This window comes from Anas acuta, chromosome 14 (genome assembly GCF_963932015.1).
Source record: "Anas acuta chromosome 14, bAnaAcu1.1, whole genome shotgun sequence".
NCBI classification, from domain to species: Eukaryota; Metazoa; Chordata; class Aves; order Anseriformes; family Anatidae; genus Anas; species Anas acuta.
This window is the reverse complement of record NC_088992.1, coordinates 7,153,167-7,180,736: the sequence shown is the minus strand read 5'-3', so window position 1 is coordinate 7,180,736 and position 27,570 is coordinate 7,153,167. Positions and strand designations below refer to the sequence as shown.

At 57.6% G+C, this 27,570-nt stretch overlaps 1 protein-coding gene across 5 annotated transcripts in view; it reads right to left on the bottom strand.

The window, feature by feature from the left end:
- LARP1 (La ribonucleoprotein 1, translational regulator) overlaps window positions 1-27,570 on the bottom strand; it is a 43,118-nt gene that overhangs the window by 7,775 nt on the left and 7,773 nt on the right. For 3 of the 5 annotated variants that reach the window (XM_068698231.1, XM_068698234.1, XM_068698233.1), the window contains exons 2-16: window positions 19,956-19,982; window positions 9,294-9,355; window positions 7,985-8,050; window positions 6,909-7,080; window positions 6,044-6,175; window positions 5,739-5,882; window positions 4,819-4,981; window positions 4,449-4,593; window positions 4,053-4,227; window positions 3,368-3,537; window positions 2,845-3,204; window positions 1,736-1,859; window positions 974-1,179; window positions 783-889; window positions 252-403 (exon numbers count right to left, since the gene is read on the bottom strand). In XM_068698231.1, coding sequence (XP_068554332.1) covers window positions 252-403; window positions 783-889; window positions 974-1,179; window positions 1,736-1,859; window positions 2,845-3,204; window positions 3,368-3,537; window positions 4,053-4,227; window positions 4,449-4,593; window positions 4,819-4,981; window positions 5,739-5,882; window positions 6,044-6,175; window positions 6,909-7,080; window positions 7,985-8,050; window positions 9,294-9,355; window positions 19,956-19,982 — 2,205 coding nt within the window. Of the gene's footprint in view, window positions 1-251; window positions 404-782; window positions 890-973; window positions 1,180-1,735; window positions 1,860-2,844; window positions 3,205-3,367; window positions 3,538-4,052; window positions 4,228-4,448; window positions 4,594-4,818; window positions 4,982-5,738; window positions 5,883-6,043; window positions 6,176-6,908; window positions 7,081-7,984; window positions 8,051-9,293; window positions 9,356-15,259; window positions 15,283-19,955; window positions 19,983-27,570 lie in introns of those variants that run through there. The other 2 variants (XM_068698232.1, XM_068698235.1) reach the window with 2 other exon arrangements.

The following is a 27,570-nucleotide window of genomic DNA, read 5'->3' as shown; positions in this document are numbered from 1 at the left end:
TGAGAAAACCGATCAGTGCACAGGGGCTCACACACTGGAGGGCTCTGGGACTACACCCAGCCCCTGTTGTTGGACACCCCGAGCCACAGCTCGCTTTCCAGGCAATGGGGAAACACGAGCTACCAGCAGGGCTGTCCTGTAGGACCCCATTTACCTCTGCGTGCAAAATCTGCTGCCAAACCCTGCGCCCCAGCGCAGCAAATCAAAGGCACCCGGCCCCAAACCCAGTGGTGCCGGCATCCCACACCTACCGTTAAGGCAGCGCCGACGGTACTTGTGGTAGACGTGTTGCGTGAAGCCGTTCTCCTTGAGCAGCTCGTGGGAAGGGTGTTGGAACTTGGGCAGGGACTGCGGGGTGCAGCCGTAGCTTCCGACAGCTGGGGTGCCCTCTGAGGGGCTGGAGCTGTGCATAAAGAACCCCGGTCAAGCCCTTTCCTCGTACCCAGCCAGCAGCACAGCAGGATCCTGCTCCACCCCGCTGTGCTCATTTTTTGTTCCCACCAGCTCCCTGTGACTGCTTCTGCTCTGGGTTTGTGACCTGAGCTAATGGGGATCCTATTAGGACTGGAACCAGTGTTCCCAAACAAGTTTCTTATTGTTATTGCAAAGCCTCAGACCTCCCTCAGCTCCCTCCAGGAACAACGCAACAGGTCCAACCCCGTCTGCAGCCTAACAGGAGATCTCCCCGCTAGACCAAAAGCTGCCCTTTCCCTTCCTTCCCCTGCTCCCTTCCTTTCTTGTTTCAGGAGCCACGGGATCGTGGAGGAACCTATCTCCAGTACCTGATAGAGGCGGTTCGGGGCCTGTGCTCCCGTGAGTCCATCACCCAGCCCACGTGGCACTCCATCGGGGGGTTTGAGCTGTGCCTCGTCTTCCTCTTCCGTGGGGTCTGCAAGACAAAGGGCATCAGGAACGCGTCCCCTGCCCCTCCAGGCCCCACCTGGGAGCCCCAGCCTCCCAGCCCTGCTCCCACCTTGGCATCTATTGTCCTGCCCTCCTTCACCACCGGGTAGAACCGGGGGGTCTGGGTTGGGTCCTTCAGCTGCGGCGTGCGAGGGGTCCGGGGGGTCCTGGCGTTGCGATAGTTGGGTGATTCTGGTACGGTTGTAGGCAAAGACCGGGCGATGGTGGAAGGTTCGGGGACTCCAAACAACTTGTTAGCCAACGCGTCTGTGGGTACTGCAGAGATAAACCCCCCCGCCGTGTCAGACGGAGCTCTGAGCACAAGAGCACCACCACAGCCAAGGAACGGGAGTTTTGGGGGGGGACAGGAACTCATGGGCACATCCCAACCCTCCTGAGACAAGCAGCTTGACACCCAGTCTGTGACCAGCCTGGCCAGGCAACCCAAAACCTGAGCTTTCAGGGCCCCTCCAAGGTATTTTCTAGGAGAAGGGCAGGCCAGCAGCTCTGCCTGGGCACTAGGCCCCACGCAGGGGCAAGCAAGGCCCAGCAGATCGGGTAACCCAGCGAGGGAAGTGTGATGGGAGGGTCCAAGAGGGAAGTCACATCCCTGGTGTTACATGGAGGCGTGCCCAAATTTCCTCACACAGTGGGGACGCTCCTGCTTTTGGAACTCCAAAATGTTCAGCTGGGGGAACAACACTGCTCCGGGAAGGATGGTTCCCTCGCCCAGAAATATCCAGTGGCCCTGCTTCCTTCCTCCCCCCAGCTGCTGTTGAAGGAAGGAGGAGACAAATTCAGCCCTACTTGTTCCTGTCCCGCTGTCTCTTACCTTGCTGGAACCTGGGGGGGCCAGGAGGGACCTCCTGGTTTGGATCCACAGGGGGCTCTGGGGTCAGGGTGTCGAACTGCTCCCTGCTGATCATGTTCACCTTCTTGAAGTTCTCCACCTCTTGCTGCATTGGAAGAGGAAGACGATGAAGCAATCAACTGCCCTCTTCTCCCCTCATCTCAACAGCTCTTCGTGACCACCGCTCTGCTTGTGCAACAGCCGCAACGCTGAGCACAAAACACAGCAACGGGGCCAGGGAGGGTGCCACGTTGCTCAGAGGTTAAGAGGAAACAGTGGACACACAACAGGGCCCTGCACGGACCATATGTGAGCTGCTTGCTTCTCCCATTAGGCCCAGGCTCTCATTTCTCTGAAGCACCCTCACACCAGCCCCGGTCACTTGCTCCCCTTGTACCCGCAGTGTCAGCCACCCCCAGGAGCAGCACAGCTTCAGCAGTGTGCCAGGGACCAACACGGGGACACGGAGCCCAGCTGGAAGCTCCCACAGGCCATTCCACCTCGTGGCCAAATAACCACAGTCACCTCAGGCTAGGCAAGTCCCTGACTGCGAGTGCCACCAACACAGGACTCGAGTATTTCAGAGAAGCAGATGGGCTTTCTATAAAAAGCCCAAGTCTATGGAAACTGGCAGAAAACCGGGGAAGACGAGGAGCCAAGCATGGCCCAGTCGTCAATGAACACATCCCTAGTCAGCGAGGTCTCAAGGGACCATGTCATCAAGTGCTGGGCACTACAGACAGCCGGCTCCCTCCAGCAGGCTGGCACTGCCTGCATGCTGCTGCAGTCTCCAACAGCCCAGACCCTGGCAGACAGCACATTTTCCAGGTCACCTCGTTACCAGCACCTCGTCTAACTGGCTGCGGTCTTACAGCACTTTGCTGAGCTGTATTTATCCTCCGCATAGCAGAGCATGACACTGGGAGCCAGGAATCCTGAGCTCTGTGAGAGGATTAATCCCAGCTGAGCTCTACCCTACGCTCAGGCTGGGACCTGCTCTATCACCCCGAGCTGCCACCGAGGCCAAGGTGCTGTACACAAGGCTCCCTGTGAGGAGCCACGAGCTCCATTCCCCGATCTACCAACCTCACCTTGATCTGCGAGTACTCTGGCTCAAACTGCTCCGTCCACAGGTCTTGCTCGTAGTAGTACAGCCCGTCGTTGATCACCTTGGCCAGCTCTGAGCTCATTTTAGCCCTGGATGTATGGTTGCCAGTCCGGTCCCCGCCAGGATGCCGGCGCAGGTAAGGAGGCGTCTGCGTCACGATGAGGATCTTGTTCACATCCCGATCGTCGATTTCATAATCCGAATCCTCGTCTGACCAGTCGGTGAACGTGTTCTTGCGGCCGTCCATCTGCTCCATCTCCTCGTCGAAGAGGAAATCCAACTCCTCGGGTTCATCTTGGTCCTTTTGCTTCTGCTGCTGCGGGGTTTTCGACTCCTCTGGTTTCTGTAGGTGGGGGAGGCAACAGTGATGCAGTGAGTGGGGACTGGAGAGACCAGGACATCGCTCCCATGACCAACAGACGTCATGCTGTCTGAAAACTGCTGCTTGCCTGCAGCTAAAGTCACTCAGACAACTGGCAGCCCCCACCCCAACAGCCGCTACACACCTTGGGCCTGGCAGGAGAGGGCCGAGGCCTCTTCTTCACTTCGATCCACGTCTCTGAATCCAGGTCGGGCAGGCTGGCGGACAGGCCCTTGGGCATCGTCTTCAGGTTACTGACCTCCTCTGTCTTGGTGGGCACCGGGCTGGCAGGACGCGGGGAGCCAGGAGCAGATTCTGGAGTTGAGAAGAGCCACGAGATGTTTTAGGAGGAGGCAGAGAGCCTGGGGAGCTGTATACTTAAAGCACCCGACCTAGATGGGGTTATTTTGACAGCACAGCTTGTGGGACACGTCAACATCCAGCAGCCAAGGCAGGATCAGCCCTGCTTACCAGCGCGTTGCCCCAGAGTGCAGAAAAACAAACTCTGGTTAAGGCTGTGATGCTGGTGGTGACCACAGAACTCTGCGGGCGTGGGTTTCCCAGAAATGCAGAGAGCCCTAAAGCAGGTGGTGACTTTGTTGCTCCCAGGGAAACCTTCCCGTGACAGCCTGGAGCCAGTGAGACCAGATCTAACAGATCTCCTGCCAAAACCAACTCTTACAACACCACCAAGCAGATCCCCTGCTTGGCCTCTCAAGCCCAGACCCTGAAACCAAACAGTAGAGCCCTGACTCGGGGAACACTCGTGGCTCAGTCTCTCCCATCGGCTGTGTCACCAGCGCTGGTCCCACACTTCCCCCTACACTCACCTGTCTCCTTCTGGAAGCTTTGCCGGGGCACAAACTCAGGGCAGTTGATGAACTGCGAGAAGTCCGTCTGTGTGTAGTCTGCCATGGGAGGGCCAGGCAGAGCCCATTTTTCTGGCTGCTCTTTTCTTCTGATCTTCTGGTCCACGATTTCCACCACCTTGCTGTCCTTCAGGGCCTGCAAGGAAGTGATACCGAGTTAACTCAAGGCCCTGCTTTGGCCCGCAGAGGCTCAGCCCCAGCCTTTCCTCCCTAGGTGGTCCGGGAGGAGTAGGGAGCAGGTGAAGGACAAGGGAAGGTGCCACTTGCATCTCACCCATGACCCAGATGGAAAACAGTTCTCAGACAGGGACAGTAAGAAGCCAAAGAAGACAGAAATTCAGCTGTCCTTGCCCTCACCTTGATGATGAGGCTGATGTCAGTGGTGAGCGCCTGCACCCGGTGGAAGCTGGCGATCAGGGTGATGGGCAGGAAGCCATCCGAGTCCATCTTGCGGCGCAGGAAGAAATCTCGCTCCAGGTTGTCCACGCTGAAGTAATATTCTCTGCACGGACAACACATCAGTGAGAGGCACTCCAGCTACCTTCCTCGGGCCACCCCCATGGGAACAATCCCTCCCACGCCTACTCGAGGCTGAACAGAGACAGCCCATGGCAGAGAGCAAACACCCCTCGGCCCTAACCCTGCCCCAGGGATCAGCCACAGCCTCGAGGGAGGGCAGCAACCCCCCCCCCCCCCAAACGTCCCCACGAGGAGAGGCAGCGCTTACATCTGGCGCTTGATGTAGTCCTTGAGCAGTTCCTGGTCCACGCTGTAGAGCTCGGTGCTGCTGATGTTGTCGAAGTAGTAAGTGATGTTGCTTGCGTACTTCTGGGTGCGGGAGCCATCCGAGCCCTCAAATTTCCGGTACCCATACTGGTAGTCGAAGTGCGCTGCAAAACAGCAACGAGGGAAGCCCCCTGGTCAGCACAGGGCCCAGGACCTGCCAGCTGCTACGTGGGGCCAGGATCCTGCACCAACAGCTCCCTCGGCACCATCCCTGGGTCCCTGTGATGGCACAGAACTGGGCACTGCTGACCCCATCCCTCAGCCTTTGCTGTAGAAGGGATCCCCGCAAAGCCTCACCACAACGCAGGGAGGCCATTTACCCTCTCATCCAAGGGCACCTGGCTAGCCTAGATAACACAGCAAGGCTCTGCACTGAAGCTCTCTCAGGGTTTGCACAGGCACAGCCCTACCAAACGCTGCTGCAGACGCTCTTCCCCATAAAAGCAGCCCCTCCTGCTCGGCTCTCAACGTGACAAAGCCCGTGCAGAGTACCAGCATGCTTTAACCGCTGCACAGGGCGGAAAACAGGTGGAGGAGCTTGGCCCGAGTAATGGAAAGACGTTTGCCTTTATTAAAATACTAACAGGAATAATTTGCTGTTAGTAAAATCAGCTCAGCAGGACGCCGCCTCCGCAGCAGCACGGAGCTCCTCGCGGGGGATCTCACATCTAGAGCCCTCCTTGGCCAGAGAACAGCAGCTCGCTGCCCAGCAGGGATGACCTGCCTCAGCACTGCTCTGCCCCCCACAGCGCCCTGCCCTCCCAGCCTGCTTCAGAGCCTGGCTCACACGCACAGCCCTGCACACTTCGGCACGTGTCCTGCTCTCTCTCTCTGCCACAAGGCAGCACAAACAGCAAGTACCTCCTCTGCCGCGGCCCCGGCCCCTGCCACGGCCCCTGCCTCGGCCACGGAAGGCTCCTCGCACGGCTCCCCCCTCGCTCTTCACGCTGGAGGTCTCGTCGTGGTCCTGCCAGCTGCGCTCGTGCTTGTTGTCCGGGTGCCAGCCTGCAGCAGACAGGGAACAGAGAGGCAGGAGGGGTGTTACAGGGGGAAGGCAGCTCCCTGAATCAAGCCAGCTGCTCTCGGAGCTCTTTGGATGCACAAAAATGTTTGGGTCCCTTCCCGTGGCTGGGGAAGGAGAGCGGGGTCCCAGCCCGAGCGCCCACCTTTCAGCTCGCCGCGGTTGTTGGAGGGGTGCCTGTGCTGCTCGTTCTGCCGGTTGTTCCGCGAGGCCGTTTTGTCCCGAGGCACCTCTGACTTCATGTCTATCTGCAAAGGGACCCACTTGTGTTTGTTGCCTGCAAAAGGACAGAGTTTGGGTGTGACACGGGTTCAGAAAGCGGACACTTCTACCCCACAGACCCTTTCCTCCACACACACAGTGTGGGGAGCAGCAGGGCCATTCGAACCAAACCTCTCCTTGGACATCCCTCAGGGCCTTGCTGTCACCAAAACTGTACGTGGGGCACCACGAGGATGCTGAATGGCTCCAGCTGGGGCTCTCAGGCTTGGAGCAGCACGGTACAAGACTCCGCTGTGGCTTTGTAGCACTTGTCCTTCCTCCCCTCCTTTCCACCCGTGGAGGCTCAGGCTAAACCAAGCCCAAGTGTCAACCACAGGTGATGCAACCCAAAGCCAGAGGCTTTTCTGTGTCACCATGGAACACACACGAGAAGGGAACACTGCTGTCCCCAAACAGACACAGATGTACCTACTGGGCCCTGCTCCCCTGTAACAGGGTGCTGGACAGGCACTCTCTGGCCAGGCCACCCCAGACCCGTACTCATCCCCACCCCACACAGCCAGCCGAGCCCTCAGCACCTGCCTGAGCCTCTCCAGTCACCGAAATAGCACTTGGCTCTGCTAAAACCTGCAAACACCTTCCCACCACAGCTATCCCTGCACTGAGACCGTAACCCTGAGCCCACAGGGTAAGCAGCAGACACTTCCAGCTGGCTTTGGGCTGCAGAGGGGGAGGCAGGCTAAGCCCAGGGCCGGTCTGTGCCAGGAGTCTGCATCGTCCTGCATTACCTTTCTTCTTCTGGGCCGACTTCTGGTTGTCGTCGTCACCATTCTTCTCCTCCCCAGACTCATCCGATTTGGTTTTCAGGCTCTCTTTGCCATCGCTCCCATCTCCTTTCTCCTGTTCTTTCATGTCTTTCTTGACAGGCAGTTTCCGGAGAGAAGGAGCTTTGTGTGGCTGCTGAGATATCAATACAGGAAAAATGTGAGGGGTGCGAGAAGCTGGAGGCAGAGCCCAGGCAATCCTGGTCAGAGCAGGAACAGGAGGACCTTGCCCTAGGCTGGGGCAGTTTCATGCTCCCCAGAGCTATCCTGTTCCTGGGGAAGGGCTCGTGTCTGAGCAGAGCAAGGTGCCCCACAGATGCTGGGAAGTGCCCAAGCAGAGGCACAAGTCCCAGGCACAGATGTTACAGAGAAGGGCTGCCAGGAAAACCTGGTGCTCCCAGATGGGTGGTTCCTAGAAGGGACCAGACAGTGACAGGGGCAAGAGGGTGAGTGACCCTCATGCCCTGACACACGACCAGGAGCTGGCGAAGCAGCATCCCAAAATAGAAAGGTTTCAACACCACCCGTGTCTGCAGTAGGAAAGCTCCCCCTCTCCCCGTGCCCCAAGCCCTTTCTCACAGCTCTTCCCAGTTTCTCCACTGCAAGTCGCAGCTACTGCCCAGGCCCCCTCTTGAACTGAGCAGCCCAAGGAGAGCGGGTCCGGGAGCTGCCCTACCTGCTCTGCCAAGCCCGGGGCTTTAGACCGGGCTCCGTGCTCCCAGAATAGCGCCCAGGGAAGGAGCCCGATGCGCCGGGCAGCCCTAAAAGGCAATGCCCTGCACCCAGCTATTCCTGGATGCCTCCGCACTGGCACTAAGCACCCCGAGCAGCCCGGATCAGCAGAGTTCCCAGTGCCACAGAGGGACATAGAGGTCTGTAAGGGCCTGATCCTGCTCAGCTGAGCAAGCTCCTGGTGCTGCTGTGTTGGAGGATCAGCGTGCAGAGGTGCCTGCCAAGCACGCAGCCTCTCCAGGCACACTACAAGGGGAGCGAAATACTGGAGCTTGGTCAGACACCAGCTGAGGGTTGTGTGTTCTCACCTGGACGCTCTTGTGGGCTATTTCTCCAGGCGTAGGCCAATTTGTAGCATCACCAAAGTCACCAACCTTGTATCCAAAGAGAAAGGTCTCGTTAGTACACAACCTGCGGGTGCCATTCCCTGGATCAGCAGCCAGAAGCCCTCCCAGACACGCTGCCATTGCCATCACCCACCGGTGTCCCGCAAACAGCTGTCCCCAGGAGGTTTGGGCATCACACCCAAACTGCACAAACCTCTCTCCCCACCCACGTAACAACCAAATTAATCCCCGATAGCTGCAGGTAAGGTTATGCCCATCACGGATTGCTGTGGGGCTGCCACCAGCCCTTTGAGCTTCCAGCTCCCACCAAGCTTTTTGCCTCAGCAAGAGCTTAAGGCACTAAGCTGCCCAAGGTAACTCATTGTAGCCCTTGTCCCTCAGACAGGGAAAGCACACAACTTTCATCATCCTTAATCCACCTGAAGCCCTGGCATCCCACCAAAGCAGCTGTCTCCACCTGGTGGCAGGTTACAGCCAGGCTTAGCTTCATTTAAGCGCCCAGCTGCAACCACGTGTTGGCAACAGCAAAGCAAAGGGATCTGGCAGCAGAACGACCAGGCCACCATCACCATCTCCACCTCCCCCAGTTTTCAGAAGAGACGTGCTGCTGGAAGCAGGATAGAGATAAAGAGCTGCACAAGGACAAGGCCTAAGAACAGCTGTCGGGGTATGTAATCACGGCTGGGCACTGAATTCACAATGATCTGGGCACAGAAACTCCTCCTTGCCCTTGAAGGGCCTATTATTTCTAATTTCATTTGGAGTCACCAAACTGCCCGTAAGACCACGTCTCTCCGTCCAGGTGCCACACTTGTCTCCCCAGGAGGCAGGTTCCCTAGCTGTGCGCCAGCTGCACGCAATGCTCTCAAGGAGCAACTGTTCCTCCACCACACGTCGAGCCTCTGGAACAGATCAGATCGCCCTGGATCTTCCAGAGCAGTTGCTTTGTTGCTCAATTTCCCTAGCTCTCTGTGTACCAGTAAGGAACAAACTGGAGAGGGATGAAAGCGGGCCTGCAGATACAGGCTTCCCACAACCAGCACCATGCTCTGAGTGCTCCCTTCAAGAGGGGACACGAACAGGTCTCCCCCAGCCCAGGTGGGAAGGAACCAGAAGAGGTGGAGAGTGAGGATGTTCTCCTGCTTGCTAACAGCCCGGTGAGCACATCAACCCCTCCACAACTGGAAGGGGTCTCCTTGCCAGCCCCCCGAGGTGCTCACACAGCACCGACACCCGCACCAGGAGCTGGAGGCAGCAGGCACACACTTACCTTGCTTCCCTTCCGCTGCCTGGGGTTGGCGGCCCTCACCACTTTCGCAGGAGTCGTTTGCTCTGCAAAAGGAGGAGAAGAGAGAAGTGTTAACACCCAGCTGAGGGCTGTGGAAGCAGGCAGGGGGAAAGGGAGCCACCTCCCCCTTCAGCACAGGAGGGCTCCGAACAGAAAGGCGAACAGCAAGGAGAGCTTCAGAAGGGCCCATCAGGATGAAGGGAAGGCGCCCAGCACAAAACCTTGCTACAGAGGTTCGGGGCGAGCCCATCAGCCTAAGCTGCCCCTCCTGCTTCACCCAGGTAGCCAATTCCCTGAGCAGAAAGAGCCTTGAGCCCCGGCCCTGGGCACCCCGTGCTCAGCTCCGCCCTGCCAGGCAGGGAAAAGAGGTGGCGAGGAGTTGAGGTTGCTCCACGCAGAGCCCGATGCGCTGCTGGGCGCAGCCAAACAAACATGCCCTTGACCAGGCGAGGCGTCTCCCCGGCACCGCCGGCCTTCCCCGTGCCTGCAGCCACGTGGCCCAGCCCGCAGCACGCGGACGCCGCTCGCCTCGTGCCCCGCTTTGATCTCCGGTGCGTCCCAGCACGGGGCAGCGAGTTCACGAGAGGGAACGGCCGGAGAAGGAGCCGGATCTGAGAAGTTCCTCAGCCCTGCCGCAGCCAGGAGCAATTAGGTAGCCCAGCGCCTCTGGGGTGCTTTGAGGTTCGTAGCCTAAAAGCCTGGCGTGGAAACTGCTGTCGGAACTGACCCTGCCAGAATGGCACGAGGTCAGGCGGCGGCACCGGTCCCAAAAAGGCTGAAATGAGGCTCAGAATGAGGTTCAGCCTCCGCAGCTTTTCACCCAAGTTTTGTTCCAGGCACGGTGCCTCCCCTGGGCCCTGGCAGGACGGGGGAGGGAGCTCAGCACCAGTCCCTCTGTGCCCTGTCCCAGCCCCTGTTCACACTCCACCTTCCCAAAACCAGGAAAAAAACTCCTCTCGTGCCTCCTGCTTTTGGCTGCAGGTCTCTGAGCAGCAGCAGAGCCGAGGGGTTTTGAGGGGCAGCCCGAGCCAGGTGCCAGGCACCCGCTGTTGGCGGTGCCACTGCTCAGCCCGGGGCCATCCCTCTGGCAGCAGGGAGAGTTTCTGCACAGCGCCAGCAGCCCTGCAGCACCAACTCCGCCGGCTTTGTTCGAAACAAAAGCGCTCCAGAGCAGGGTATAGAGGGGAAGGTGAGGAAAAGAGCCCCGAGGAATTGCTGGGGCTATCCGGGGACACCCCGGGACCCACCCCGGATAGCCTACCCAGCTCCATTCAAAGCTGGCTTTGATCTGCTGCATAAGCCAGGTTGACTTTGCCTAGATGATCAAAACCGGTCCCCTTCCTTGCCTCAAAATGTGTGATTCATCCCGCTGGCCCTGCCTTGCTCCGCGCTGGAGGCTTTGAAGTGTCACTAAGGCCGAGTCAGGCATTGCAGCACGGAGCCATCCACGCTTCCCCTCCCCAGCCCCCTTTCATAACGCTCCCACGTGGCGATTTCATTAAAATGGGGGGATTTCACCCCAGGGAGAGCCCGAGCTCCCAGCTGGGTCCCCAAATCCTTTCCCTTTCCCCCAGGAGCAGCACAACCCGCTGGCACTGCCCCCGCCACCCAGCAGCGGCGATCCCACGTGCGCCTCACTTATTCCACGTGCACCTCAATGAAAATCCCGGCTCCGCGGCGCAAAGCCTGCCACGAGGCTTTTAAAACTTCCCTACCGGCGTAGGAAGAAAGAGCGCTTCCAAACCAAACCAGCCCCGAAAAATCTTCCACTTGCCGCCCACAGATGTCACCAACTAAATATAGCTTCAAAAGGCACCGAGCACTATGGCACAAACCCGCAGCCAGCCTGGCTTTCTGCAGGTAGGGAGCACCTGCCCGCTCTGGCACAAGCGCCAAGGGACCTGGCACTGCTGAAAAAAAATAAATAAAATAATGACTGAAGTCAGTCTGCAGCCTTGGGGGTCTGCAGCACAGGGCTGGGGGGCAGCAGGGCTCCCTGGCCCGCTGCAAACCTCCCACCGGATGCCTGCTCCCACCCCACTGCAGCCCCACGGCAATGGGGACGGCCCCCTGCCCTCTTCTCCAGTTGTTTCAGCTCCACAGCTTCACAGGCAGGGATATTTTTGAGCATCTTTGGGGGCAAGATGCCCTTTTGTGGCCCCAGAGGCCCCCCACCCCGTGCCAGGACAGAGGGAGGCAGTGCAGAGGGGTGGGTGCCCCGGACTCCAGCATCTTTGCGGGGGAGAGAGGAGCAGATTTCAGGCAAGCAGCAGAACTCGTTTTTATCAGCCAGATAGGAACAGGGAGCCCTTATCTAGCTGAGAGGCGCTGGGAGGACTCATTAGCGTGTGCAGAGCGCTGGGGAAGACAAAACACGCCGAGCACAGCACTGCAGCAGCGCGGGCACTGCAGCCCGATGGAGGGATCGATCCAGGGAGCGCAGCCAGGCCAGCGAGGATGGAGCCGAGACCCATCGAGATCTCTGACGGGATCAGGATGGGATCAGGGCTGCTCACACGAAGGCAGGAGACCGAGGGGGTGTGACCGTGCTGGCAGGCAGGCAGACAAGGCTAAGCCACGCGCTCAGGCTAGGAAAAAAGAAGCAAACCTTGCCCCAAGGACAGCGGTGCGTCGCGTGGCACACGGCTGGGAGGGCCCCTGCTGAGCCATGCTGAGGAAATCCTGCTGCCCTCTGTCACTGCTCAGCTGGGCAAATGGGGAGCAATGGAACATGCTGCAGGATTGCTGCATGCAGCCTAGGAGACATTCACCACCTTACCTGGGGAAATCAACCCCTCCAGCAGCCAGCCTGCTTCCCAGCCACCCCTTACATCCACTGCAGCTCGTGAAGAATATTTAGAAAAGGCAGATGGAGAGGGGGAACAGATCTGCAGGGCTGGGCAGGGCTGGGGCATTACGCAGCAGAAATATCTGCGTCTCCAGCAAGTGACTGTCCTGCCTGCTCCTGGCACCCCGCTCCAGCCTCTCAAAGGTGGCTGATGCTTGCAGGAATGCGGAGTCCTGGGGCTCTGCACGTGCCCCAGCCCTGACACAGCACATCCTTCCTTCCCCCGGATCCAAGTCCCCAGGACTCAAGTCCCCCTGAAGGGAGCTTGCCTGCCCCAGAGCCTTGCTAGTCCGCGGGCTGGCATCTAGGGAAAACTGCTGATGCGGGCGGATTTTCAGCCAAGAGCTCGGACTTTGTGCTGCAGAGGCTGAGGCAGGGGCACGGCTCCGTGCTGCGGATCCTGCCAGGGCGGAGGCGATGAGCTGGAAGCCCCGGATTCCCCGGAGCAGCCTCCCTCCTTCCCAAGCAGTGCAGGATGCTACTTCACTGCTCCATCACTCCGTTTTTCTGCAGACTCATTGTGCAGGCACAGAACAGCAGCCTGGGGGTAAGCTGCTTGCTCTGGCGGCAGCCAACACCTTCAGAGCCTTTTGGAGCAGGGCACGAGTCCCTCCGGGGACACGAGGTGCAGGGCAGACCCGCAGAGCAGTTCCCACAAGAAGCAGGGATCCAGCAGGGATCCAGCCAGGGCCAAGCCCAGCTTGGTGCAGGAGCCTGACCGAGCCCAGGCGCCAGAAGCCACAGCTGGTGATCTTTGTGCCCACCAGCACCACGCCTCCTCCAGAGAGGTTTATAGGATCCCGCAGGGCAGACGTGCCCTGCAAGCTGACTGCAGCCTTCCCCTTCCCACCAGCCTGCCCAGCGTTACAAGTGCTGTGCACTTGTCCCAAAGCTCTGCACACAAAGGGAAATTCCGGGACTTACAGCAGCGGCTGGCTTCGCATGCCCACATTTTGTTGGGGACACCATCAGGTGCACAAAACCCGCACGGTTCAGGGCAAACTGGGACAGAGACTGCACCTCCTCCAGGTTCACAGCGCTGCTCTGCCTGCCACCGAACCTCAGCTGTAGTTGTGCATGAGCGTGGAAAATCAAGGGAGCACCAGAACAGAGCTCGCCAGGAGTTTTAAACCAGATGGTGCCGCAAGGAAATGTTCCAGCTGTTGGCAGCTGGCATCTCCTGCTCCAGGACTGCAGGGAAGTGGCTGCAGCCAGCACCACGCTGCCCGGGGCAGCGGTCACACAGCTCCCAGCACACATTCACGGCCAGGGCCAGATGCTAGGAGGGATAATTTCAACAGCCCTGCAACTGAGAAGCTTCTCGCACGTGGAAGAAAAGCTGCTGTGCAACGGGCAAGGATCAAGCAAAAGACATCAAACTGCAGAGCGGAGCAGGATCCCGCAAAGCACGTGGGAAGCACATTCAGCAGGAGCCAGACAAGCTGCAGGCACCACGGCTCAAAGCCTTCCCAGCAATTTTCTGCAGCTCCTCGGCAGCCAGCTCCACCTCGCAAGCCCTGCTGTCACAGGGAAGGAAGCGAGGAGCTGCCTACACTTCTCCGCAATGGAAGCTCTGCGACGGCTGCAAAGATCACTGGCTAAAAATAACTTCAAAAAGGGCATCTGACAGCGCTGCAGAGAGCACGGCAACGCTCCTACCTGCGTGTCCTAAAGCAGGATCCCGGAGCATGGGGGCTGGCCCCAGGGAGATGCAGAGGGGCAGGCTGAGGGCAGGGTGATGGGAGGCAGCGGGACGGAGCCAAAGCGCCGGGCTGGGACCATGGCACTGGAGCTGCGTTCCCAGCTCCACAACATCTTGCATCCCTTGGCTGATGCCTGTAACTGAGCTACAAGCTCCTGCACACACATATCCACAGCGTCTGACTCCAGTTTGCTTCCAGGACCGGTGTGGATTTACCAGCACTGCCCAAACCTCTCCCGCAGCCCTCCAGCTCAGGGCAGGAGCCCCGCAGCCCGCAGCCATCAGGAAGGAGCGGGTAAGGAAAACGCCAGCGGGAACAGCACCACTGAGGACAGCGTGGATTTTTCCTGGCACAGCTGACTGCTATTAAAGGTAGCAAATGAACCATCTTAAGGGCAAGTGACATCTTTCAACCACTTTTTCAAGTGACGTCCTTCCCCCAAGAGGATTTCTAGGAAACTTTCACTACCAACGACAAATGCGCACGCCCTGCACCGATCCCTGGGTTGCACAGGAGGAGACAACAAGAAATTCCCAAGTTTTCTACAGAAAGCTGACTTCTCCCATGGTCTTTGCTGCAAGAACTGGGGGAGTTTGGGAGCTGGTGGCTTCCAAACTGCGGTGGGGACTCATCCAGGGATGCCCAGCTCACAACCAGGGCGCAATCCGGAGCCACCTCGCTGTCCCTGGGCGAGGGGAGCAGCGCCCACACTACCACACAGCTCCAGCCCCAGCTCCTGACCCGGCTTCCCTGGCACAGGCACATCCCTGGCCGGCAGAGCACGGAGCCAGCAATTCCCCTGTCATCCCGCAGGAGAGCGACGCCAGCCGCCCCCATGCCTCCGAGGACATCTGCGAACGCTCCCCGGCGGATTAAACAGTTAATGGAGAGGGCTGGGAAAGCCGGCGGCGCCCGCAGCAGATGCCACACGGGTCCTGCAACCTGTGGACGTCCGTCAGGGGCAGGCTGGGGCTGCAGAGGCCGAGCCCTGAGAAAAGAGGCGAGTGGCTTCAGCTGCTGCTGCTCGGGGTGCCGAGGCACAGCAAGGGCACCTCCGCGGCGGGGCGGGGAGGGGAGGACGCCACGGAGCGCTCAGCACCGAGATGAGGCCGCAGGGGCCCGGGGGAGAATGAGGGCAGAAAGAGGAGCCAAGTCATGGAGGAGCTGGGGGTCAGGCTCTCCTCCAGGGCGGCCCGGAGCCCAGCTGATAGATCGTGACCTGAAAAAAAAAAATCAGCGGCTGGGGAGAGGGAGGGGCGACGAGCAGGAAGTACAGGACGGCAAGGACAGACGCGCAGGACACGGCAGGACTCCTACTCCTCGTAAAAGGCACAAGAAAAACCAACCCACCCACCTTTGGGGGCTGCTGATTTGCAAATTAAAGGGGGGTGTCCTACCGGCACCGGCCTCCACCCTCCAGGACAGACCCAGAGGGGTTTCCTCCGCTCCTGCTTCCCTCCGCAGCACCGCTCTGCCTGTTCTGCCAGCCCCTAATGAAAAGCTAGTTAACAGTTAATTATTACCCATTCAGACACAAGATCCCCTACTCTGACTGACTGCCGGCCAGGAGGGATAAGACAAATCACGTGACGCAAAAATCCCAGCCTTATGAAAGCGCAGGCAACTATATTTAGTTTGAAAAACGATGACCCAGCGAGGCCGCCCCTCCCGAGGAGCCGACCTCCGCGGCGCGCTGCAAGCCCCACATCCAGCCGGGTCCTGGCACCAGGGCCGGGGTGCTCAGCACACGAGTGATGCGGGGTGCACGTGGTCATGCAGACACACGCAGACACACACAGACACACACACAGTGCTGTGGGTCCCAGCGGTGCCATCCCAAAGCACGGCACGGGTTGGGGAGCCCTTCCCTCCCGCCCGGTCCTTGGTGCCGCAGGTCACCTTGTCATCGGCCGAGAGCTGATAAGCAGCAAGAGCAGCAAACAGGGCCCAGCCCAAGGTCCTGGAGCTTATCTTGAAAGCAGGAGGTATGCCGGGAAGCTGACCAGTGTGTGACCAGCATGGGGAGGGGGGGGCACTGGGCAGAAAGGCTGCAGCTGCTGGGCTGGCAGCGAGGAGAAGCGGGGCATCCAGCCCTGGGTGGCGATGCTCGGAGCTGGCAGCATGAGCTCTGCCTCGCCTGGAGCAGCCTGTTCCTCCTTCTGTGGAAGCCAAGGAGGCAGACAAGGCCGTGCCTGGAACAAAAAGGGGGGCAGAAGCAGCCGTGCGGGGGTCAGGCGTGTGCTGTCTCCATGCAGAGCCGGCCCCAGAAGAAAGGTGCGCGGCAACAAAAGGCCGGTCCTGCGAGAGCAGCGCCCGCTCCCCCTCCCGCTGCAGTGGAGGAGCTTCAAAGAAAAAAAAGCCCGAGGACCAGACATCATTAATCTCTTGTCATCCGCAGAGGGGTGTTCTCCACCCGCAGCCCGCTGCAGCCGATGAGACAGCACAAGCGGCGGGGCCCGCGGCGCGAGCAGCACGAGGTCACCGTGCCGCAGCCCCGCACAGATGCAAGCCCTTTAATGGCCGTCAGCCTCGCCGCAGCTGCGACCGGAGACTTGGAAGCTGACAAAAAGCCTTCCTCAGAAGCATCTGGTACGTCTCACTGTAAATATTTAACAGGGATCAGACAGGGAGCGAGAGCCGGGCGCTGCCGCCAGCCCCCTTGCAGCAGGGACCGCCCGGTTCCCACCGCAGGCAGCAGCCCAGGGAGGCGAGGGGGTCGCGCAAGGGAAAGGTGCAAACTTGACACAAAGCACACCTCTGGAGGAGCTGTCACCTCCAAGAGGAGATCCAGAGGCCGCGTTTTTAGAAAGGAGACTGAGGTAATCCAAATAACATCGCTCTTAAGTCTTCCTTGCTGTGATTCCTCTGCCCAGCCCCGCTCCTGCAGAGCCCTCCCTGCGGGACCAGCCGCCTCCCTTGGGCACCGGGCACTCACAAAGCGGCCACCAGACCTTGTGCTCGAAGCCTGCATCAAACCAGCTGCAGATCTGCCTCCCCGAGTCCGTGTAACAGCAGCAGCTCAGCTTGGGGGACCAGGATGACAATGGCACCACCAGGCAGAAACGCAGCCCCGTCCCTGGGGGCAGGGGAAGGCAGTTGTCCTGGGGTGGTTGGACCAGGAACAGCAAACACAGGTTTGGGGAGGCCAGACCTAGGTCTCCCTCTAAGCAGTGTTTCTCCAGAAATCAGCTGAGCCAATTTCAGGGCACGCTCTCCAGGCACAGAACAAAACACCCTCACTCGAGCCCCCACCTCAAGCCAAAGGCAGCACAATCCAAGCCTCTCAGTAACCTGCTGTAACAAACACTATTTCTTTCCAGGGCTCACAGCCCCGTGCATCCTGCTACACAAACCACGCTCGCCCATCCAGGCGATTCCAGCGCTGCAGGCAGCTGCCTCTCCTTTCTCAAGGCACAAAAAAAGTAAAAAGAGCAAAAAGCCCTTAATCAGAGCGAGCCTTCCCAAAGGAAGCTGAGAGCAGCCGGCCACAGAAGGGAGCGCAGCACAGCACTTTCTGTGCTAATTTAGAGATCCGTCTCCCCTCCTTTTCTTTATAAAGGACTAAAAACCGCTTCCTTGCAGCGGGAGCATCACCCACATCTCTTTATGAAAGAGCTTCAAGAGCATTCAATTCAAAGTGGCGTTTATAACTCAGGGAAGGTGGATCAGGCCCTGCTGACAGCTCTCCAGTGATCAGGTCAGGATGGAGACGACCAAAAAAAAAAATCATCAGGAGTAGTAAGAATGAGACAAAGAGCATCACTTGCTGCTGTATGAAACTGAACCCCGCAGTCAGGTCTGGTCTCTGCATTTCAACAAGGGCACAGCAATGTTACGGGTGTACAGAGGAATTCAATTGAGCAGAAGCAGCCCTTAGGAGATGTGACCAAAAAGGCTGGGGCTCTCCGCTGCTGAGGGAGATGGATCTGATTGCAGCGATGTCGGGAAGGCATCCCCTGACAAACCGGCAGCAGGAGCATCACATGAAGCTGGTAGATGTGCTTGGAGCGAGCAGAAGTTCTTCATTGAACAGCAGGCAGTAAACTTCAACACCTCCTGCACAACACGGCCTGAGAGGTGGGCAGCCTCGTGGGGGGTTAGATGTTCACGGCTGACACATCCACAGAGCGGAGACATCCTCAAGGCCCTCCTCTGACAGCAGAAGTGGGGAGCCCGAGTGGGAGGAAGCCTTTCCTCCTGCTTTGCCAACACACCAACGAGCCCAGCACGCGTTTCTCAAGGGTGCTGAGATCTCTCCGAGGTTCACCTCAACTCCGGATCACGAGGTCTCAAGTGGCTTCTTCTGAAAAGCAACTGGAGCCTGGCTGCTGAGCGTGGGAGAGGCCTGGGAACGGCTGTGCCAGACACGAGGCAGGCCCCCGGTACTCTCTCCGAGGGAGCAGCTTCATTTCCAAACGCTGTTAGGTAACCAGGATGCAAACGCTGCTCCCTTTCCACCTGCATTGTGCTTGCCCGTGACACCAGGCTGAGGGCACAACGCCTCCAGCAGCCTCACACCAACAAGCAGCCGCACGCTCTGGGGCACGCTGCTGCTGCCGTGCCTACAAAATGGCTGGTGCTTCGGCTCAGGCTCCTCACCCGTGCAGGTCCCAACCCTTTTACCACAAACCCAGCACCTTCGGTCACTGTGCTAAAACGCTTCCTTGGGCTAAAGGACAACAGATTCTGATCCGGGAGCACCCTGCTGGCAGCACCACCCTGCCCTCGGTGCATCCACAGGGCTGTGTGTGGAGCCATCGGGGCTCCCAGGGCGCACGGCAAGAAGCGGCGCAGCACCAGCTTTAAGGCTGCTCTCAAGAAGAAATAAGAAAGAACTGTGCAGTGTTAAAGCTATCATTAAGAGAAATCCTGCTCAAGCTTCCATTTATCTACTTAAAAATACAGAGGGGGGCCCCCCCGGCTCTGCGGGCAATGTTTTCTGCGACCCTCCTGACACACAACCCACGCCACACGCTATCGCCGGCCGCAGCCGCACGCCTGGGCTCCACCCCAGAGCCAGCTGTGAAGGTCCCCAGCAGCTGCAGAGCATGGAGAGGTGCCAGCCAAAGGCCATCTGAGTCTGCAGCACAGGCAGGCAGAGCACAACACCCGATGAAGGCAGGGCGGAGGAAAGCATCTTACGAGGGGAGGGAGGAAAAAACCTCTAAGTCATGGGAATTTTTCCGTGCAGTCATTGCTGCGTCCTGGCTTCAGACCTGCTGTACTCAGTGCGTGGATATACCCCTTTCCTCCTTCTGCACCGTACTTAATATTTCGCTTTCAAGCATGTTCTGAAAGTGATTAAAATTGTGAAAAGCAACCCAAGCATTTGTAACCTTTTCTGAAACCCAGAGAGGCATCTTCAGCAGCTCCAGGGGATCTAGTTGTGTGTGACGGCCCCGTTAGCCAGCTCTGGAAACAAATCCACGTGCACAACTTCCAGCCCTCTGTGTAGTTCATGAACCAAGTTGTCTCTGATGACACACTAGACCCCTCAAAACTAGTCTTTTTTTTTTTTTTTTTTACTGAAACCAGCTTTAAGACAACAGAGCTGATTTCTGTACTTCCAAACCCCGATCATGCAGAGCTTCACCATCAGCAGCCATTTATCCTCCCGCTATTGCTGGGAACTTGGAAAACGGGATCCCACTGCAAAGCCTGAAGCTTGGCAGGAGTGGACACAGTGATGCGACCGTGGTCGCACAAGGCCACTTCACAAACTGCCCCGACTCCCAGTGCCTTTGCTATGGGACATCCAAAAGGCACCACAGCTCCTGGGATCACAGCGTCTGCCCCAGTGCTATCACTGGGTAAAACAAAAACCCCACTGTCAGTCCTGGCACCACAACGGTATCAGCCTGGAGGAAGAGCCCGAGACCATCACTACAAGAAAGCATGAAGATGCCACTTGCCATACAGAAATAACAAAATTGTAGGTTCCCCCCCCCCTTTCTTTTTTTTTTAAATAACATCTGTTGCATATTTCTCTACCAGTCATCTACATTTGGTTAATGCTGACTCTGCAGAAAGAGAAATGCAGGAAAGGCAGAGGAGAGGGAGGACTGAAGAACTCCATTTTTAATTAATACATACCAGACTGGCCGTCAGCTGGAAATATATCTGCAAAAGAAAAGAAAAAAAAAAGAAAATATCAGTATTGGTTGCAGCTGGAGTGCAAATCACATTTAAAAGGTCCCTCCTCTCTTGATTTGTTTGCTTTAGCTAAACAGAGGAAGTATTTTCTTAGTATCCCAAGTTAAATATCAATCTGCTTGGAACCCACCTCAATTCAACCACTTGTTGCGAGAAAGATTTTGAAGAAGTTAGTGTTTACTTGAGTGTATTGCTCTCATTAATAACCTTCTGTGTTGGCTTCTAGTGAGGAATAAAAAGCTCGGGAGATGTCCAAAGTCCCGCACCACGAGCTAGCTGGTGACAGCCCCCTGCCCAGCGTTACCAAACGGAGACCTGCACAGAGCACAATGCTGTGACCAGCCAGGGGAGAGCAGGGGGCAGCCAAATCCAGAGCTGGCACCCACCTCAGTACCCCCAGGGTGCCAGGGGAGCATCACACATGGCCCTGGGCAATGGCCTTCCCATTTCAGATGGCTCTCAGCAAGCACAGCCCTTGGAGCAGAGGTACTGGGATCTGGAGGGGTTCAGGTCCCGAAATAACAGCCTACTCACCCCTCCCACCCCGGGGAAATTCCCAGTTAGAAGCACACACAAAAAAGTAGTCTCCTAATGGAGCCTATTTGTCACTGGAAGGACAACGTGTACTGAACAGCTGGGGAGGATCAGAGGTAAGATCCATTCTCTGGAGATGCAGGCAGGGCAGGCACCACGCGTGGAGAAACCCTGGAGATAGAGGCTTCCTAAGAAGCTACGAAAACCGTGTATTTTTGGGAGCAATACGTTATATTTTCTTCAAGGAACTCGGAAGAATAGGGGGAAGGGAGGCTGCCAGCAAGCCAAGGTCCTCCTAGGACAGGGGGCAGGCCCCTGGCTCCAGCTTATCAGCGGCCCAAAACACACATTCAGCTGGAAAGTCACAGCAGTTGCTGCAAGGACTCCCCCTGGCAGGGCGCTGCTTTCTGGCCAGGGCTCAGCCAATGCAGAAGCAGCCGAAACACACCCCCAGCCGCAAGCTGCTGCTTCTCTGCCCCCAAAAAGCACAGTTCAAGGCGTCCTCAGGCAGGGATGCTTCCATCCCACTTGGGAGCAGCGGAAGCAAGTGGCAAAAAGAATCAAAAATCCCTCTGTCATCGTGCAGAGGGCTCGTGGCCATGCTTGGGTGAACGCCAAAGGGTCCAGAAAAGCCTCCAAGCACCAGGCTGGAGCCCGTGCAGACTGCAGGTGCTGCTGCAGCCCTCCCACAGCCCCTCAGCCAGGCACATCTGAACAGTTTGCGCTTCTATGAGGACTGCTGATGAGCTCAGGGCTCCCACAACAACCAGGAGGAACACCCTGTGCTCCAGCATCAGGTCCCAAAGCAGAGGCCATTTCTCTGTTCCCCTGCTTGGGCAACTCCCAGCCGAGTTCTCTGAGGAGGACCGGGATGGAAGTGGTGGTTACTGCACATCCCATCCACTTGGGTCAGCTGGGGGCACTGGGTACCACCAAAAAGATTAACAATTGAGAAAATAATACTGAAAAATACTGGTTGAGGAGAGGAACTCCTCTGTGCCAGCCAGCGACTGCAGGCCTTGGCACACGATCCCCTCGGTGCGGCCCTGCCAGACGCAGCTCTCCAGCCTGTGTTCCTGGCAGCCCGGCCCACCAACTCTTCACCAGAGGCACCTTCAGCCTGGCCAGACACTGCAGGGCCTACAAGAGACCCAGGACGCCCCTTCCAGAAGCCACAACTGCTGCCAGGTCCCCTTGGGACGTTCCCTACCAGCTGTGCCACCACCCCAAGGCAAAGCGAGCGCTGCTCAGCTCGCAGCCAAACCCTGGGCTCAAGGACACCAAGGCTCACCCGGCCATCACAACTCAAGAAGGGGTGGGAACACCTCAGTGCCTTATGCCACTAAAAAATTAGGGGCCACGCATGCTGGCCAGGGGTGGAATAAAGCTCGTGTTCTCCCCCAGAGGTGCCAGCGTGACCCCTGTTGAGGAATGGGGCTCGCGTGTCCTCCAGCCCTCATGGCCGGGGGAAGCTGAGCTGAGCCCACCCAACTCATCACACCAGTGGTTGGGGAAGGTCTAAATCCACACGCAGCTCCTCGCCCTGCAGGGAAGGAGCACGGAGCAATCTGTCCCTGGGACTCGCTTTTCTGAAACACAGAGGTGCTCGGAGGATGCGCACAAGGCAGGGCTCGGCAGGGACTGCCAGGCACGACATCCCTTTGGGACGCCTCCTTCCCTGCAAGCACAAGTGACTAGATTAGAAATTAGCCTGCCAATTAGAGGCAGCACCTGGTGTGCCCAAGAGAAGCCTAAATCGGGCAGCGCTTTCTTCCCCTGAAAAGCCACGGAGGGGGGGAAGGAGGCACAAACACGCGTGGCCGACAGGCCACAGACAGCTCACTGGGGCTGCGTGTTAAAAGGGCTCCATTGAGGCTTCAGAACCAAAGCTGCCTGCCCCGTTCAGTCCCTGAAGGTTACAGATGAAGCACACAGGACCCAAACACACTGACCACACAGCTTTTTGCTCAAGCAAAGCCTCAGTGTTGAAACCCACCAGCCCCAAGGATTTCTCCCGCAGCGCTTCCCCACCCGCTTCCCTCCAAGGCTCCCAAGGCAGGCACCCTACCGCAGGCCAGGGGACGATGCTCTGGAGCAGCCCCACACCACTCGATGGAGGTTTCCCCACACAGGGGAGGCAGCTTTGCCCCTGCTACCCCACAGCTCCCCGCTACGCCCAGCCTCACCGTGCCAGCTCAACACCAAACCATCCCCAGGCAACCCAACGGGAAGGGGCGAGACGGCGCCGCTATCGCGATGCGAGAGAACTCGGGCCCTGTGGTCTCGCGTTTCCTTCCCCTTCTCGCAGGCAGGCTCTTTCGTTTCTCACCCTGGGCCCCAAAAAAAAAAAAAACAACCAGGAAGGCCGAGAGCTGATGCCTCAGCAGGAGGATTATAATTCCAGCAGGCGGTAGAGATCTCTCTGTCACAGCGCCCACCTCCGCTGAGCCAGGTGTTTCCCCGGCACGTGAACGTCCCGCTCGGCTCCATGAGTTACCCTCGCCGCCTGCATCTCGGGGGAAGCCAAGTTTTGTGCCTCTCCCTGCTATCGGCACAGGGGGTGGAGGAAAGGCGAGAGCAGGAAGAGGTCAAGGATGCGTGGCAGCCGGCAGGATGTTTGGGAGGGCGCTGAGCATCCCGTGCAGCACCGGCACACCATGGCACGGGGGTACCTGCTCTGAACACCACCACCCAGAGCTGCAGCGCTGGAAGCCCAAGAAACATAACTGAATTGAGGACAATCCTTCCTATTTTAGGTGCGCAGGGGGTTGGAGGGGGGAATACGGCATCGCGGTTTTTGCCTGGTGGTATTTTTAAACAGAAGAGGAGACCGTGTGTTAAACTGGGGCATTTACAGAGAGACGCTGCTGCATGCACATGCAAACCCCCTCCCCGGGGGCTAATTGCCCACCGCCGCCATCCAGGTATCTGGGACAGCTCCAGGCAGGCTAGCCCATTATTTAGGAGCCCACATCTCCCCCTGCTGCACCCCCCGAGCCCCTACTCTCCAGATATGCCCGAGTGCTAAATTCAGACATCCTCAACTCCTTCAGAGCCTTCTCCCTGCTCTGTCACCCCACCCGCAGCCTGAGGACCAGCCCCACGCACCCCAGGAAAGCCCCAGCACTTCGTGCCACCACAGCAGGGTCCTCAGTCATTCCCAGCAGGACACAGGATCCATCCCTGCTGCCCCTGCCTCACCATGAGCAGCTGGGCAGCCCGCGTCCTTCACCGCTTCTTCCCAGCTACGGGAAGGCACCAGCTGATTTGTCCCGGCTTCAAACCATGGAAGTTGTAACTAACTCACCCCTCACGGTTTGCAGACGAAAGACTGGGATGCGAGCACAAAAATGACCTCTCCAAGGTCACGCAGGGACTCGGCAGCAGAGCTGTGACCAGAGCTTGGTCGCGATGGCTCAGAGGCTCCACTGGCTGCCCAGGAGAGGGATGGGGCAGGGAAATGTTAGTGGACGGCAGGACCACTGGGGGCATCTCCCCCAGACCAGAGCTTCCACCCGGTGGGGAAATTCCACTTCTGCCCCTCTGGCTACACAGGCAATCCTCCCGATGCTAACAGCACTGGTAGGGAAGAGGTCCCAATTACGCAGTTCAGCATCTGCTGCAGAGACCGGCGTTCCTTCAATCTCTTCTCCATCCCCAGGCGACTTCTCAGCTCGGATCCCACCCCCTGGCGTCCCCTCGCAGGCCCACACGGTGCCCGCACAGGTTCCTGAGACAGTTACCGGCCACTTCAAAGCGGCAGGGAAGGGGGCGAGGTCTGCTAGGAAAAAGCAGCAAAGCAAGAAACCCAAAGCCCAGAGATTAGCAAGGCCAATTAGGTCCCTGCTGAGATCTCGCTTCCTGCTCCCCTCCTTCCTTACCTGCTGAGCCTGCTCGGGGAGGGTCCTGCTCTTCCCCACCCTGCCCCGCTGCCAGCTCCAGCACCTCCTAACAACGCCAGGAAGGAGGAGGCTCCTCACCCCCGCAAAGGGAAGCAGAAGCTGGAGCTGGGTGGAAGATGCAACCCAGATAAAAGATCTTGCACACCAACGGCGGTCAGGCCCGAAGGCACCTCAAAGGTCAGTTCAAATAAAAGATGGAAGGGAAAAAAAAAACGCAGAAGCACTCGTCAGCTCCCAAATCCCTTCTTTGTAAGGGTTAGACCAGGCTGTTAGACCCTCTGAAGTGTTTTCTGATCTCCAACCAGAGCAGAGGCTCGGTTCCTTCTCTCACAGATGGGCCACTACCTGGGGACACCCCAGTCTGCGCTAAGAGGCTGATGAGCTGCAGGCAGGGTGAGCTCTGGCACTGATCTCCCACAAACTGCAATGGGTTTTCAGTGCAGAAATGACTGCGGCCTTGGTGGAGCTCACCTGGGGCTCCCCAGCTAACTTCGTGTGCTTGGAAAGGGACGGAGAGCTCCAGCCTCGCCGAGCTGCAAGGGGAACACCCCCTGAAGAAGTCCCCTGCTGCAAAATGAGAGCATTATTATCTGAGTGAGCTCCCTAGCTTTTGAATCACACAATGAACCCCGCTGAATTGGTGCCTTTTGCTGACTGTAAGCCTTTTCCTGACTGCAGGGGAGAGGAGCCGACTGATGCCATGCGGCACGGACCCGAGCACAGCCACCGGTGGGACCTGGCCAAAGCACATTTTGGGGACCTGCTCGAAAGATGGGCCCAGGTCTCCTCGCCAGGTGTCAGCGATGCCAGAGGGGTTCGGAGGAATGTGCCTGGTCAGCCTGACCACAGAAAACGAGAGCTCTCCAAACAAACAGCCCCACGGACCCACCACTCACATCTGCGCAGACACACAGAAAATAACTGTAAGGTCACGGCTGTTTTTTCTCCCATCCACTTATCAGTGCTTGTACTGGAGAGAACAAACACTGATGTTCCCTGCCATTAACCCCTTCTCCCCTCTCCCCAAACGGGTAAGCAGCACGGTGCTTACAGCTCCAACCCCTCCATTCACACATCAGACAAGGAGCCGTGGAGAAAGCAGGCAGCACCTTCAGGGAAGGAGCAAAAGAGAAGTCCGATTACCATTCCCATGAAGCAGCCAGTGACCCAGCTCTCTGCTTCATGGCCCTTAATCACCTGTAAGCCTGAAGTGACACTGCTGGAAGCCTCCAGCCCTCCAGATCAGCCAAGAAGGAGCCTACACCAGCCTGGGTCCGGCACAGGCAGAGTCACCCTCCCCAAATTGTTCTTGAAGCTACTGGATGTTGAACGGGCAATGAAGTTTCAGGCATGACCAGGCAAAATTAAGGTGCTTGAAGAGACTCTTGTTGAGCTACAGGAGCCATTTTGGCACAGCCCAGAAGCCAGCTGGATCCCACCCTATGGCAACTGATAAAGGACGGGGTTTCTCTACGACAGGCTTGTTGCACGCTGCCCTGCTGCTCGCTCTTCTGCGTGCACACGATGGCAGGTAGTGCTCCAACACACAACAGCAAAGTTTTGCCTAAGGACAGTGCAATAAATGGTGAGAGAGGCACATCCGTCTCCCCATGGAGGAGGAGAATCTCTCTCCCACCCCAGTGGGCAAACAGTAGCCAGAAATTCATCCCCCAACAGCCCCAGTATCAGAGATATGCCCATGACACCAGGCAGGGATGCCATAAGTCCCCATGAAAGCCCCAGGACTGAAATCCAAGGCTCTCACCTCGGTGCTGCAGGTAGAGGGTCAAGCAAGGGCTCTATAGGGTGCAGGAGGCAGCACAGTAAAGACAACAATTAAAATCCTTAACTGAATTAGAAATCCTCGGGCTCACAACCTATTTGAGACATTCCCCGCTCCGGTCCAGGCTACCTGGTTGGTTTTAATTAAACTCAGAGCTTTCCTGATCACCCTCCACCTCTGTCCTTCCTTGGTTCCACTTCTCTGCTGTTAATTAGCTTAATGTAGATGTCAACGCCAAGTGAAGCACTCGAGCTGGCTGCTGTAATCTGGTACATCCCTTCCACATCTTCTTCAAAGTTGTGCTTCCAGGTTTAATTCTATGCTTTAAAGACGAGGGTCACCTGCATCAAATTCCTCCCTGCTCAGAGTGCAAATGTCACATCCACCATCCTCTGATTTGAAAAAATAAAAATAAAAAACACCACCACCACCAACAACAAAAAAACAGCGGTTTAACAGTTCACTTGGGATTGGGAAGCCAAAAGGAATCAGTCCCCCTTTTGCTCAGCTCAGTGCAAGACCCCGTGCAGTGGCTTTCCGCGCACCCAGCCGCATCAGATCCCATTAGGTACTCCCCCGAGCTTTCAAGGTTTAGCAGGGAATTGGAAGCTGCAATTTAACGTGATTACAGCCAGGAAAGCCTCATGCTTTGTCATCCGAGCACATGGCGGAGCCACCTCCGTGATTCGCTTCCTGTCCTACTGGGTGGGATCTCCAGCACAAACACCCTATCGCTTCTCTTCCAGTCAGAGCAAAACCTCCTAGCAGCATTTTTAGGATTCATTTTTCCACATTTCTCTGGGTTAGCGTGTACCGGTATCATTCCTCACACTTCCTTTGCTCTGTTTTCTCCTTTGTGGCCGCCTGTAGGCACCCAGACACAGCCGAGTACCTCGGTCACCCCTTTAAATCTCTCCCTGTGCTGGACGAGACTAAGGGCATTGCCATCCGCAGGCACGCAGGAATTTGGTATTAGGGTCTTTATTTTCAGGAGGCTTGCTCAGTGGGTTCAGGGGGGGTTGACAGAAAGGGACCTCGTTCCTGCACTGTGCTGACTGCACAAATATCCACCAGGGCTCCAGCAAAAGGTAGAAAATCCTTGTAATGAGAATCTGAACGGCCTTGCAGGAATAAATTCAGCGCCGCTTTTGCGACATTCCTTACAAAAAAAATGGAAGATCTGACCTTGAAGAATCTGAAGAAACTAATTTCCTGTAGCATAACGCGAGCGTTGGCTTATCAATCGCTAAATCTTACTTAATTATAAATTCGATTCCATTTGTTCACCAGCCTCTTTCATCTGTAAGCGTGCAACCCAGGCAGTTTGGTAACCAAC